General features: G+C 40.6%; 1 protein-coding gene across 3 annotated transcripts in view; it reads left to right on the plus strand.

Annotated features, from left to right (window-relative positions):
• Positions 1 to 15580, plus strand: part of CDK8 (cyclin dependent kinase 8) — a 66057-nt gene that overhangs the window by 17466 nt on the left and 33011 nt on the right. For 2 of the 3 annotated variants that reach the window (XM_083362622.1, XM_083362621.1), the window contains exons 2-4: positions 2256 to 2331; positions 4113 to 4223; positions 5340 to 5480. In XM_083362622.1, coding sequence (XP_083218748.1) covers positions 2256 to 2331; positions 4113 to 4223; positions 5340 to 5480 — 328 coding nt within the window. Of the gene's footprint in view, positions 1 to 2255; positions 2332 to 4112; positions 4224 to 5339; positions 5481 to 15580 lie in introns of those variants that run through there. The other variant, XM_083362623.1, reaches the window with a different exon arrangement.

A 15580-nucleotide genomic window follows, 5' to 3' on the forward strand; every position in this document is an offset into this window, starting at 1 on the left:
TTATTGTTGTTAGCTGCCCTGAGTCCTTTGGGAGATAGGGCGGGATATAAGTCCCATTAATAAATATATATATATTTTCTCCAAAGTGCTGTCTGAAGGCAGGGCAAGAAGGAACGGATGGAAACTAGTCAAGGAGAGAAGCAACCTAGAACTAAGGAGAAACTTCCTGGCAGTTACAACAATTAACCAGTGGAACAACCTGCCTCCAGAAGTGGTGAATGCTCCAACACTGGAAGTTTTTAAGAAGAGGCTGGACAGCCATTTGTCTGAAATGGTATAGGGTTTCCCGCCCGAGCAGGGGGTTGGACTAGATGACCTCCAAGGTCCCTTCCAACTTTTATTATTCTTATTCTTATTATCCTCATCATCATCAACCACATCACTTAGCAAATAGTCCCAATTATTACTGGTCCCAATTATTGTTGTAACTCAAGGACAATCTACTTTAAAGTAAGTACACTGTCACCTAGAACAGTTTCCCAGTCTTAGAGTAGTCCCATTTTGCTACAATTTAGACTTAGTTTATGCTTGTACATACAAACGTCTGCTAAAGGAAAGATGTCAATAAAATGTGGATGGAAATTATTCTTGTTGTTTTTCCATATATGTTAAAATACACTATGGAAGATCTCTTAATCCTCCAGCAGATTTGTGAGAAGGACCTAGATTTCTGCAATAAAGAGAGGAGATCCCTTACAGGATATCAGTGACAGATCTCAAAGCACTGTTGAATGTTACCTAGTTCTGCTTGATTTTTTTTTCTTACGGTCAGTTGCCAGAATTATTTATAGCCGTCTATTCATCTTTGGGATTGCGCAATGGCTCAGCAAGTTAAGACACTGGGCTTGTCAGCTGGATTTGAGACCTGAGTGCCACATGATGGGGTGAGCTCCTGTTCCTTGCCCCAGCTCCTGCCAACCCAGTAGTTTGAAAGCATGCAAATGCAAGTAGATAAACAGGTACCACTTTGGTGGGAAGGTTACTACATTCTGCATTTTTATGCTTGCCACATGATGATGGAAGCTTCTCTCAGGCATTGTAGTCTCCCTCAGCTGAAAATCAGAAATGAGCCTTGCCCCCTTGAGTCAGTCACAGCTGAACTTGGGAAACCTTTAATTCCTCTTTGTAGTGTTCCTAGAAAGTATCAGTGCTATTGTCAGATATAATATTTCTAGATTCAGACTGATGTATATATACTGTACGTAGAAAACATGTAGGAAAGAAATGGGATTGGACATACAAATCTTCCAAAATGGATGGTTAATTTCCTTTAGATTGCATTCCCTGCCCTTGGTGCTGAAATGCAACACATTTCATGTCACATTATGTCAAGTTAAACGGTTGTACTTTTAAAAGTTGAGTGCTACAGCGGGAAAAACAAATTTACTTTGCTATGGTAATTTTTATACTTTAGTTTTCAAAATCATTCTTTCATCTATAATTTTCTTTTTAGAATAGAATAGAGCTGGAAGGGACCTTGAAGGTCTGCTAGTCCAGCCCCCTGCTCAAGGAGGAGAACCTATACAGGTTCTCAGAAAGGTGAACGTCTAGTCCAGGGGTCGGCAACCTCGGCTCTTTTATGACTCGTGGACTTCAACTCCCAGAATTCCTGAGCCAGCGTAGCTGGCTCAGGAATTCTGGGAGTTGAAGTCCACGAGTCATAAAAGAGCCGAGGTTGCCGACCCCTGGTCTAGTCTCTTCTTATCAAGGCAGTTTTGGACAGATCACTTATATTTTGAAGTGGGAAAATAGGTTGTATAGTCTTATGCATTCATGTTAAATATTTTAAGTTTATATTTTAGCTATTCTGATGATATATCCATTTATGATGTATTTGGAAGATAAATTGTAGATTGAAGATACATAAAGACATACATTTAGTAATACATTTTGTCTAGCTTGTTAGATTCTGTATCTTATATTTTTATTTCTAGATGACGATAGCATATTTAAAAATAACTTTCAAGCTGTTTATTTCATGGAATTTGTACTTAAATGTTGACTTACTCTCAGCCTTCTCAAAGATTCGATTACATTTAACTTATATTTGTGCACAGCAAATAAAACAAATGTGCTGTATAAAGGTCATGCTCTAATCCAAATAGCCAGCTATGTATTATATGAATTATATTTTGGTTGAACCTGCCTAGCATTCATCTTTTTTCAAACATTTACTTGATTCTGATTCTAAATAGTTTTGAACATTTTTGAATTTATAATGCGGTTTTATACTATTTTTTTCTTCCGTATCATAGGAAAGATGATAAAGATTATGCTCTGAAGCAAATAGAAGGTACTGGGATTTCCATGTCTGCATGCAGAGAAATAGCTGTAAGTAACTTCGGTTCAAAACTAGTGTTCATATTAACATTAATTCATTTACTGTGGTATTGTACATCTTGCACCTCAGCCCATAAATGTATTTGGACAGAAAGTGTGTTTAAACTAGATCATAAAGTAGATCATAACGCTATTTCTATTTTAGGAGTACAACAGTTGATTTACTGACTGTTCAAAGTGATAATGGCACTGGAAAAAGTGACTTAATGACCATTTTTTACAGTTACGACCTTTGCAGCATTCCCGTGATCTTGTGATCAAAATTTGGATGCTTGGCACCTGGTTCATATTTATGACCATTGCTGTATCTCAAGATCATGTGATCATCTTTTGCAACCTTCTGTCAAGCAAAGTCAATGGGGAAACCAGATTCACTTAACCAGATTACTAACTTATCGGCTGTAGTGATTCACTTAATAATTGAGGCAAAAAAGGTTGTAAAATGAGGCAAAACTCACTTAACAAATGTCTCACTTAACAGCAGAAATTTTGGGCTCAAATGTGGTCCTAAATCAAGGGCTATCCATAGATTTTCAAAATAAGCTTAGGATAAAATCTAATTTCATAATTCAACATCAGTTGAGTTGTAATTGGAGTCAATTACATAAATAGATGGTGAATGTAAAAAACTAGTAGCGAGGGCAAACACAGATTGTGAATTTAATTAATGTAAGATACTTTTACTTGAGTTAAAAGTAGTAAAATTGTATTATGTCAAAAACCTCTTAATCTTCATGTTTAAGATCAAGCTGTTTCTTACGGTAGTACTTTATCATCATTCCTCTGTTTCCTTAGATTACCTTTGAATAGATGTAAACAGGATCATAAGTATAATAGAAGGAATATTACTCTTATGTAATTTTCTGTTTGTAAATTGCCCTACTTTGTTTTCCCTTGGTTACAGAATAAAATAAGAACAAAGGAAAAAAGGAAACAGGTTTATCTGTAAATATCACTTTACCACTGAACAAAGAACAAGTGGAGGAATGGGCTTTTAGTATATAAATGATTATAGGGCTTTTGTGAGGCTCTGTTCGTATCACTGTGTTGCCATAATTTTAAAATAAAATGTATGAAAAATCATATGTATTTTCAGGGTTATTTTTCAAAAGAGACATTTTAAACGTGCTAAGTCTGGCGTTTCAGTTATGAAGCATTCAGTAGTAATCTTAAATCTTTTAGCTTAACGTTACTATTTTTGTAAATCCATTTTTATAAGGAACAAATTTGATTTTTCAGATATGGAGATAAACATTGACAATTGGACAAAAGAATAATTGTAAAGCATGACTTGCGATATAGAAAATAAATTATATATCTTTGTAGCCGAAATCCTACAGATTAATAAAGAATAATACACTGAGCAATTTGTCAGACTCTTGAGATGGTTCTATGACTAACATGCATAATTTTAGAAGTCATAAAAGATCCAGGCATACAAAGTATATTCAGCTTACTTATATGTCATTTAGTTTTAGGTTAAAGTTGCATCATTTTTAAAATTGTGGATGTTCCCTTCAGTTCAAATTTCAATAGTGTTATCTCCATCCTAAGGGAGATATGTTTGACTCAGCTGTTAGTCCAATTTAAAAACCTGGTAGGAATTCCTTCATTAAAAGGAATCCCACATTGCTTTTTTTTGTCCTTTGTGAATTAAAAGATTTCAGATTAAGCCTGAGAAACAAACTTATTTGTTTTAAAGTTATAAAAAGTATCAACAGTTTGTATTTTTGGTTTGTACATCTTTTTAGCGGATGGTATTTGTTTTACAGCTGTTGCGGGAACTCAAGCATCCAAATGTAATTTCTCTGCAAAAGGTGTTTCTATCTCATGCTGACAGAAAAGTATGGCTTCTCTTTGACTATGCAGAACATGATCTTTGGGTAAGAATGGTTATGGATTAGCCAATAAAATGGCAAGTGCAACTACAAACTGAAGCCCTTGGCATATTCATCAGAATTGTATGTCCTACTAAGTGGTAGAGCTTCAATCTGCAATTGCAACTCCTATTATGGACACCACCCCATGTTGAGACTTCAAAATAACATAATTCTTAAATTTAAATGTGAAACTGAATTCTCGTCAGTTTTTCCCTAAACTTTTCAATGACAGCTGCTGAGCCCTAAACGTTGCTATAGCCAACATTTCTAGTAAATACTTTAAATGTTGTGTATAAAAACAATGGAAAGGGTGCTATTCTAAATAAATAAGTTTGGATTAAGTCCGGTTTTCAAGTGCCTAGAAGTTCCCATTGCCATTCATTGCAATATCCATTGCAAAAAATAAATAAATTGTAAGATATTTAAAGATTTCACAAGAATTTTTTTAGATACACTTCTGTATTGGTACTGTGCAATGTAGCAGATAAGAAAATATTTTTTTCTTCCCTAAATTAACACAAGTTGGATAAAATAAATGGCAGCTCATTTGTGGGAGGGAGGAAAAAGGCAGATAAAATGTTTAAAATATTTCAGATTTTTAGACATGCTATGAAAGACAAAAGTGCCTCATCAGATACATTACATGGCCATAACAATATCCTCATCTTCTAGTAGAGAAAATGGTTGTAGATCCATAAAAACATAGAACTATACCATTATTGAAAACATTGAACATATGTCACCTTATGAAATAAAATGTTTTAATCTCTTCTTTTCCTGCTATTTAATGTAATTATATCCATATCTTCTAGATGTCCATAAGGAATTTAGAAACAATTCTTTGAAAGTATTGTTGGAAAGGCTTATAGTTTGTAATGTGTGTTATGCACACACACACACACACACACACACACACACACAAATATAGCAAATTTAAGGACAAAATTGCTGAGTACAAAGTTAAATGAAAAGGAAGATTAACAGTTACAAAGTGATATACATAATTCTTGTTCTAATTTCGGAAATGCCAACTCAGTAATGAATGCAGTAGACATTTTGGCTATAATAAAACATTGAATCAAACTGTTTCCATGCTGATCAATCATGTTTGTTTTTTAGCACATAATAAAATTTCACAGAGCTTCTAAGGCAAACAAGAAGCCAGTTCAGTTGCCTCGGGGAATGGTGAAATCTCTATTATATCAGATCTTAGATGGCATTCATTATCTACATGCTAACTGGGTGTTACACAGGGATTTGGTAAGTAGATCTACAGTGGGGATTAGAAATCGATATAAGGCTTTTATCTAGTGATAATATTTTGCACAGTATATTACATATAAAGTATTAATAGTTTGTTTTCAAGTTTAACTTAGCAGGCATGTGTCTATTTGAATATGTGTTTTTATGTCATATCCTTTTTTTTCAATATTTGGCAAGAGAAACAGCATAGCTGCTTTTGTATTCTTATTTTAAAAAACAAGACAAAACCTACTAGGTAAGGAGTAGGGCCGTATCAATATAACTTGCATATTTGACTTGTCAATTGCTTAAATTACATTTCTTACTTTTTGTGAATGCTTTTAAGAACACACGTTGCCTTATTGGAGTAATCCAAAAGTATGTCTAGGCTTTCCCTATCAGATTCTCCAGATGGGTTGACACTGCAGTTCTAGCATAATACACATTCTTGCTTTTGGCATGACTTAATTGGAACTAGGGCCTAATAGCCATTAGTATGGTATTCATACTTCGCTTTTTGTCTAAGCTAATGATCATTAGTGCATTTTATAGTATTAAGATTTATTTTTTGTGTCAGAAAAATGTTCTCCTTGCCTGGATCCGGCACAAATTGTCAGCAAGTGCAGCATCTAATCTGATTTTTTTTTAAAGAAAACCACACACTTAAATAGTCAGAGCTGCTTAGTACTTGGATAGTAGAAACTGGAAAATCCCAGGGTTGCAGGCTGGGTTGAAGAAAATTAATGGCAAATCACTCCTGTATTTAAAACTCTATGAAAATATCTGTGTGGTTACCAGAAGTCAACCTTAATTCAAAAAATACTTGTTCTTCCTTTGCTGCAAATCACTTTCACATTGCAACTCATTTCTATATTTTCTTCAGTGCAGTCAATATTAGTGTAGGAAAATATATTTGCCCATCAAATTCCATATAGTGCACATGTATGAATGAGGATGCATGGTCTTTATGTTTGTAGAAATGTTTAGAATAACACTATGGGAGAATGTTTTAAGTAAACAAATGCTCCAAAACCCCGGTTTGCTAAAGAACTCTTCAAAGTTAAAGAAAAAAATGCTTATTTTGGGAGCTATCTTCTTCAGAATCTGCCTGCTCTACACAATCCTAGATCAGTGTTTTTCAACCTTGGCAACTTTAAGATGTGTGGACTTCAATTCCCAGAATTCCCCAGCAAGCATGCTATCCTAGAACATTTGGGAATTAAAGTACACACACCGTAAAGTTGTGAAGGCTAAGAAACATTGATTTAGACAAAAAAGGGTACTGCAAGTGCCTATCTAGGGTGAGCAGGGTCAGGATCCAGAAAATGGTATTCTTATTGCCAGCCCCCCTCACTTTATAACAGCTATCCTCCTGAGATCATGTTAGGTTCTGCTGTTTTATTGTTTCAGAAGATGGTTAAAATAGTCCTTTTCTATGGGCCTCTCAGTGATGGAAATTCTTAGCTGAAGACAAATACATGATTTTAAAGATGATAATTTAATACTGATTTTATAAATGGGTTTATTTGCACCTTGCAGGGCATATAGTGTTGCTCAACTCAGTGGCATATAAATAATAGCTAATAAATAAAATACCTGACTTTTATGAAGAGCTTTTGGCACACCATTCTTGGAGTTCATTCAAAGTTGCTTTTGAACTGAAGCCTACATTTTTGTTCTACTGCTACACGTTTTGTTTTGAATTTCATGTTCAAGTAGTATGGAAAGGAGAAAGTATTTCTTTCAAAATAATTTTTCTCTGTGCAGTTATTGTCACCCACACCCCCATTGAATAATAGAATAAATGGATGAATTTATTAGAACCTTGTAGGTCAGTTCTGAATATAGTGTAGATTAAGCAACTTGTTCTACTTACGGATGTTAGACTGTTCTGAAATGGATCAGCAGCCACAGTTCATCTAGATACCTCCATTGCATTTGGCAAATATTGAATCAAGACAGGAAAAGCTATATTATCAGCATTGGTTCTCTACTTATCTACATGCTTGGAGATAAGCTCAAATTATATATGAATAGCTGCAAGGGAACTTGAAGACTTCATTATGATATAGTCCTGCAACTGCAGATTCGTTACTTTTCAGACTAGTATCCAACAGGCTAATCTGCATAAAAAGATAAACTTTTGTTGTTGTTGTTGTTGTTGTTAGCTGCGAAGTCGTGTCCGACCCATCGCGACCCTATGGACAACGTTCCTCCAGGCCTTCCTGTCCTCTACCATCTTCTGGAGTCCATTTAAGCTCACGCCTACTGCTTCAGTGACTCCATCCAGCCACCTCATTCTCTGTCGTCCCCTTCTTCTATTGCCCTCGATTTTTCCCAGCATTAGGGTCTTCTCCAGTGAGTCCTTCCTTCTCATTAGGTGGCCAAAGTATTTGAGTTTTAGCTTCAGGATCTGGCCTTCTAAAGAGCAGTCAGGATTGATCTCCTCTAGGACTGACCGGTTTGATCGCCTAGCAGTCCAAGGGACTCGCAGGAGTCTTCTCCAGCACCATAGTTCAAAGGCCTCAATTCTTTGGCGCTCAGCCTTTCTTATGGTCCAACTTTCACTGCCATACATTGCAACTGGGAAGACCATAGCCTTGACTATACGCACTTTTGTTGACAGAGTGATGTCTCTGCTTTTTAGTGTGCTGTCTAGATTTGCCATGGCTTTCCTCCCCAGGAGCAAGCGTCTTTTAATTTCTTGGCTACAGTCCCCATCTGCAGTGATCTTGGAGCCCAGGAAAATAAAATCTGTCACTACCTCCATTTCTTCCCCATCTATTTGCCAGGAATTGAGAGGGCCAGATGCCATGATCTTGGTTTTCTTAATGTTAAGTTTCAACCCAAGTTTTGCACTCTCCTTCTTCACCCGCAACAAGAGGCTCTTTAGTTCTTCTTCACTTTCTGCCATTAGAGTGGTATCATCTGCGTATCTTAGATTGTTGATATTTCTCCCAGCAATCTTAATTCCAACTTTTGATTCATCTAGCCCTGCCTTTCTCATGATGTGCTCTGCATATAAGTTAAATAGGCAGGGCGACAGTATACAGCCTTGCCGGACTCCTTTCCCAATTTTGAACCAATCAGTGGTTCCATGTCCAGTTCTCACTGTTGCTTCTTGACCCGCATATAGGTTTCTCAAGAGACAAATAAGATGGTCTGGTACTCCCATCTCTTTAAGAACTTGCCACAGTTTGTTATGATCCACACAATCAAAGGCTTTAGCATAGTCAATGAAGCAGAAGTAGATGTTTTTCTGGAACTCTGGGACACAGATGAGGACTGCCTACCTGCTAAGATCATTAGGGAGAGGTTTGCTGTGGTGGATCCAAGAGAGGGCTGGACTGGTACCAGAGTCCTGTAGCTGCAGCTCCTCTCTCCCAGTCAATTGTTGAATATAGTAGAGTAGACATCTCCACATGGTCTGTTCAATAAGAAGATCCTGGAGTGTTAATGTCTAGCTGAAGGATTTAGAGGGTGGAGCAGCCTTTCTTCACATGTGAGAGCTGTGAATGGTCTGTGTGCGCGTGTGTGCGCAGGCATGTGCGGGTTTGAGTGATGAGGTACAGTCCAGTGAAAGAAGCAGTATGTGACTGTAATTAGAAGATGAAGTGGATTCTTGATTGTCCGTTGTTGCTAACTGCTAAGCAGAAGCACCTTAGGCAGCAAGACCTCATTTGGATTGTATATATGAGGTGAGAGTCAGACGTCGGGGCATGGATTTCTATGGACAGGGGAATGAGGAAGGCTCTGAAGGGATGGAAGCAAGCAGTAAAATCAAGGTAATGACAGGTAGAGAAAAATAGGATGGGAGAGATTGAGCCACAGATATTTTGTTTCTGTGACACATTCCAGTCTCTCATTCTCAACCCCAGGCCCCAGATGGCAGGCTGTCAAGGTCCTCGGCTGTTGACTAAGAGTGGAAAATGCTAAATCAGTTTGTAATAAAGCCACCTTGATCCACAACTTGATTATTGACTGATGTAGCTATACCAAGACCTGGTGGGGACAGGAGGGCAGGTTTCCTCTCTTTGAGATCTGGCTGGCTGGTTTCCAGGTCTGGTACTAGCCAAGATCCCAAGGAAGGGAATGTGAGTGACAGCCTTGGACCTTGGATGGAATGGGATTGTCTGGTCTACCTTCAGTTGGAATTCAGGCCAGGATTTGGGACCAAGTGGCCTTGATTGCACCTATGGGTGACCTCTGAAATAGTGCATCCATCTTGACTTGTCTTGACCTCTCGGAGGCATTTGATACCATCGATTATGGTATCCTTCTGGGTTGGCTTAAGAAATTGGAGATGAGTATCACTGTGTCGTATTGCTTCTCCTCTTTTCTCCAGATCAGTTTCATTTGCTACTGATAGGTGGGAAGAGATCCAAGCCATGCTCAGGGCTTAGTGCTCTCTCCTCTCCTATTTAATATCTACTTGAAGTCACTGGGTGAGATGATTCATCAGTTTGTGGTGAGATGTCATCAATATGCAGATTCCACCCAGCTTTATACCTCTACTCCAGGCCCTTGAGTGATGCTGTGGATGTCCTATCCCAATATCTAGAGCTGTTCAGGCCTGGATGGGCAAAATGGCTCTAACTCAACCTTAGCAAGATGGAGTGGCTGTGGATATTTGGACCATCCAGAGACAAGATTCTTCCATGTCTAGTTCTGGATGAGACAGCACCATCCCAGACAGACCCGGTGCACAATCTGGAGGTCCTCCTCGACTCACAGCTCCTGCTTGAAAAGCAGGAGGCAGTTGTGGGAACCTTTGCACACTTTCTGGCAGTGTCCTATTCCTGGTCATCCAATCTTGTTTGTCTATATGTTAACTGAATAATAAACACAACCCATCTATTTATGTAACATTTTTCATACAAATAGATAATGAATCCTATGTGTTCATTCAAACCTCTACTATTTTGGATTTATAGATAAAATACACTAGGAGTGCATTTGAACCACTGGCTATATTCACTTTTTCTTTTGTTTGATCCCAAAATTCTCTATTCTGTGTTAACTCTTAGTGTCACTAAGTAAAGAGCAGTTGTAATGACTATACTGCAACTTGTGAGAGCATAATGATAAAGTTTCCTTCTTTAGTATTTACTGCTGATTACAGTTTTGCCAGATTATTGCCAGATAATGACAACAATAATGGTGGAAGGGACCTTGGAGGTCATCTAGCCCAACCCCCTGCTCAGGCAGGAAATCCTATACCATTTCAGACAAATGGCTGTCCAATCTCCTCTTAAAGACTTCCAGTATTGGAGCATTCACAGCTTCTGGAGGCAGGTTGTTCCACTGATTAATTGGCATCTTCCACGATTGAATATTTCAATTACTGATTCGGCTATTTACCCATTCAAAGGGCTTTTTGTCTGTTTATCAAAGAATATAAGCTATTCCATCATGAGAAGTGAAAAGTTAATGCAAGCGTATGAGAGAGAAAGCCTTGTTTCCTCAACTTGCATAATGTTCATACCGGTAAACGACCTAAAAGTCAGAAATCTGGTTTGTATTCTGCACCCTCTTACATCTATCCTTATATCTGTAAGGTAGAAGGGATGGAAAGGATGTGATTGGCCCACAAGTACTTAAGTTTTGTTTTGTTTTTTTGAGTAAAATAGTCATTCAGTACATGCTAGTTTCTAGTGGGAAAATGTCTGGAGATTCTCAAGTCATCCAGGTCATGGTTGTCTGAAAGGTGCTTTTTCAAAAGGCACCTGGAGTTTCTTGGCTTTTTTTTCTTCGCTTCTCATCTAAAGAGCTTCATAGGTTCTGCCAGGATGCTGAGAAGGATTCTAGTGGGAAGCAGTACGTCAGTAGCGTTTGTTTCATGTTGTTTGGATTTTTTTTTCCTGGTTTATCACTTTTCTATTGTATGCCATCCAGAATCACTGTTAAGAGAGTTGAGTTACACAGCTTTAGATTTATTAATTCTAAATACCGTATTTTCCGGCGTATAAGACGACTGGGCGTATAAGACGACCCCCTACTTTTCCTGTTAAATTATAGGGTTTGGGCTATACTCGCCGTATAAGACTACCCCACTGCATACAAAGTCTGCTTGGATTGGGTGGGTCAACTCTCTCTCCCTCCCTGCCTGCCCAGCCCTCCCTGTCTCCAAGACGCAATTTTTTTTAAAAAAAAATCCCATTTATATCCTGCCCTTCTCCGAAGACTCAGGGCAGCTTACAATCTAAAGCACAAATCAATGTGCTTAACAATGTACAAAGTACACTTCCGGCATCCAGAGCCTGCCTGCGTTTCTTTAACCTCCACATGCTTCTGACTTTCGACAACTTCAACATTGTAAACCTTGCTGCTGTTAGTATCCTGGGTGACTCTTCTCCAAACCCCCTCTACCCCAACCTGGGTGAAAACGCTAATGTGCTCCCAGTGTGTGCCTATCCCTCTCCAAACAACTGCCCCCCCCATCCGTATCTGGCTCCAGCGGGCTCGTCCACACGTCCCAGGGCCGCCCTCCAGCAGTCCCCGGCTCCGGTCCATCTGACACCGACAGAAAACAGCCGGCCCTTGCCTCCAGCGCGCAGGCTATAGCATGCAGTCCCGGCACAGGTCCGTCGGCAGGCAAGGGAACAGCTAGCATGTTTTGTAGTGCCCAGGCTCCCTGTACGGCAAGGCAGACTGGGCTGTCCTCCTGAGTGCCTGCGGGGTCCTCAACAAAGCCCTGCGATGCAGGTGCGTGCAAACGCCGTGAAGCAGCTGGTCGTCGGGTTTGCAAAGCCAGGAACTGGCGATCAGCTGATAGTCGGGCTTGCTGATTACGAGCGACCTCCTCCCTTGTTTGTCGGAGCGCCGGGTCATGGAGCGAGCTGTGTGCAGTGGGGGGGTGAGTAGGTGAAGCAGGGCTTGTTTTTGGAACGAGACCCCCTGCGTAGTGTCGGGCCCGCAGAGCTCCACAACAGACAGCAATTTTGTGATTCTCTCCCCCTTCCTCCTCCCATCAATGAGCTGCCGAGGTTGCCTGCGTGTGTTGCCTCTGGTTTTTCCTGTAACATTGGACAATAAAACCGCCCCTAACCCTAACACCCAGCGTATAAGACGACCCCCAACTTTTGAGAAGGTTTTCTTGGGTTAAAAAGTCGTCTTATACGCCGGAAAATACTGTATATAAATAAAATAGGGTGAACTGAATAAAGTCATGATTCAGCGGATACGTTTGGCTTGCTACTTCTTGGTTCCTTCTACCTGTGGCAATAATTGAACGTAACAGATTCCTGTTTTATCATTTGGGTTTATAACTGCTTAGTAGGGGAAAACAAGAATATTGTATTTTTGTTTAAGTTATTATTATTAGGTTTTTAATAATTTGAATGTATCTATGTTAAAGGGGAGTTAAAGCACATTATGAATTTGGTTAATTTTATAATGGATAATTTCAGTTAGAATATGATTATTATATCTATAACCCTGTATTCAGCTCTGGGAAGTGTGTGGGGGGGAAGGGGGTGGTTTGGGGTGGGTGGGTTTTGGGGATATGTATTGTAAAAATTTTTTGTAAAACTCTTTAATTAAAAAAAAAGAATATTGAATTGCATACAATCCTAAACAAAGCAGTGTTTCTAGTTTGTCTTGCTGCTTCAGTTAGCACAAGAAATCGAATCTGCAAGTGAAATGTGCAGACTATGTGCTAAATGTTTGAGAGATTCAAACTAGTGATTTAAATTATACCTAAACAGCTAATAGCAATCAGCTAATAGTCAAATCTTGGATAATGTCTTATGTTCCTCCTTCTTACGTTTCTTAAAAAAAACAAAAACCTTCCACTGATCAATTTTCTATCGGGGATTGATATGTCTTGCAATGCAATAATAAGCAGCACTTAGAATAAAAGCTTAATACTCTTATGCTTTCTGTATAAAAATACTCTCACCTATAAATGAATTTCTTAAACCCTTTTGTATGAGTTGATCTGAAATGTGGGAATAATTACTACCTTACAAAGGTGTTATCCTTGTGATATTTTTTCACTGTCTAAAATATAACATAACATGTATTGCAGATTGTTCATAATTTACTACTGCAACTTGTGGACTTGAAGGCTTTATTTATTTTGAATAATAACCATTTCATTATTTTCAGAAAGAGTAAAACACAATCCCATTTGATTTATAATACAAAATACTAGCAAATAATGCAAACAAGACTTTTCTGAAGGGTTCCTAACACAAGATTGTGGCATGGAGATATTTTATTAGCATTACAAAGTGCTGTCAAATTCAGCACTTGCAACTTGTAAAAATAATACAATATGGAGAATTGATGGTAAAATATAGAAGGTGTACAAAAGCTTTCTATTCCTTTGTGCGTTTTTGGATTGTGGTGCTGCCTTTAAAAGAGTCCTATCCTTTCCAAATACCCTCCCAAGTATAGCATATTTTGGTTTGCTTTCCTAATAGTTTTCTATGAGATAAATGGGGAGTTAATACTTACCGTATATACTTGAGTATAAGCCGAATTTTTCAGCCCACTTTTTGGGCTGAAAAACTCCACTTCGGCTTATACTCCAGTCAACAAAAAAAAAAGAACTGTCCCTTCGTTCGGAACAGGCTGCTGAGAGAAGCTGCCTCGCCTGCTGCGCCCCCAACAACCGCCGCTGCCGCTTTTCCCCCCCCATCGCTGACCTGCTGCTCCTGAAAACGCTGCTGCTTCTTTCCCCCCCCATCTCTGACCTGCTGCTCCCGAAAACGCTGCTGCTTCTTTCCCCCCCATCTCTGACCTGCTGCTCCCGAAAACGCTGCTGCTTCTTTCCCCCCCATCTCTGACCTGCTGCTCCCGAAAACGCTGCTGCTTCTTTCCCCCCCATCTCTGACCTGCTGCTCCCGAAAACGCTGCTGCTTCTTTCCCCCCCCATCTCTGACCTGCTGCTCCCGAAAACGCTGCTGCTTCTTTCCCCCCCATCTCTGACCTGCTGCTCCCGAAAACGCTGCTGCTTCTTTCCCCCCCCATCTCTGACCTGCTGCTCCCGAAAACGCTGCTGCTTCTTTCCCCCCCCATCGCTGACCTGCTGCTCCCGAAAATGCTGCTGCTTCTTTCCCCCCCCATCTCTGACCTGCTGCTTCCAAAAACGCTGCTGCTTCTTTCCCCCCCCCATCTCTGACCTGCTGCTCCCAAAAACGCTGCTGCTTCTTTCCCCCCCATCTCTGACCTGCTGCTCCCGAAAACGCTGCTGCTTCTTTCCCCCCCATCTCTGACCTGCTGCTCCCGAAAACGCTGCTGCTTCTTTCCCCCCCATCTCTGACCTGCTGCTCCCGAAAACGCTGCTGCTTCTTTCCCCCCCCATCTCTGACCTGCTGCTCCCGAAAACGCTGCTGCTTCTTTCCCCCCCATCTCTGACCTGCTGCTCCCGAAAACGCTGCTGCTTCTTTCCCCCCCATCTCTGACCTGCTGCTCCCGAAAACGCTGCTGCTTCTTTCCCCCCCATCTCTGACCTGCTGCTCCCAAAAACGCTGCTGCTTCTTTCCCCCCCCATCTCTGACCTGCTGCTCCCAAAAACGCTGCTGCTTCTTTCCCCCCCCCATCTCTGACCTGCTGCTCCCAAAAACGCTGCTGCTTCTTTCCCCCCCCATCTCTGACCTGCTGCTCCCAAAAACGCTGCTGCTTCTTTCCCCCCCCCATCTCTGACCTGCTGCTCCCGAAAACGCTGCTGCTTCTTTCCCCCCCATCTCTGACCTGCTGCTCCCGAAAACGCTGCTGCTTCTTTCCCCCCCATCTCTGACCTGCTGCTCCCGAAAATGCTGCTGCTTCTTTCCCCCCCCATCTCTGACCTGCTGCTCCCAAAAACGCTGCTGCTTCTTTCCCCCCCATCTCTGACCTGCTGCTCCCAAAAACGCTGCTGCTTCTTTCCCCCCCCATCTCTGACCTGCTGCTCCCAAAAACGCTGCTGCTTCTTTCCCCCCCATCTCTGACCTGCTGCTCCCAAAAACGCTGCTGCTTCTTTCCCCCCCCATCTCTGACCTGCTGCTCCCAAAAACGCTGCTGCTGCTTTCCCCCCCCCCCCCCCATTGCTGACCTGCTGCTCCCGAAAATTCCGCTGCCGCTCGCCCGCTCGCTCGCTGCCTCGCCCGGGGACCAGCACCAGCCAGCCAGCC

Source organism: Vipera ursinii (assembly GCF_947247035.1).
Source record: "Vipera ursinii genome assembly, chromosome: 4".
Lineage (NCBI taxonomy): Eukaryota > Metazoa > Chordata > Lepidosauria > Squamata > Viperidae > Vipera > Vipera ursinii.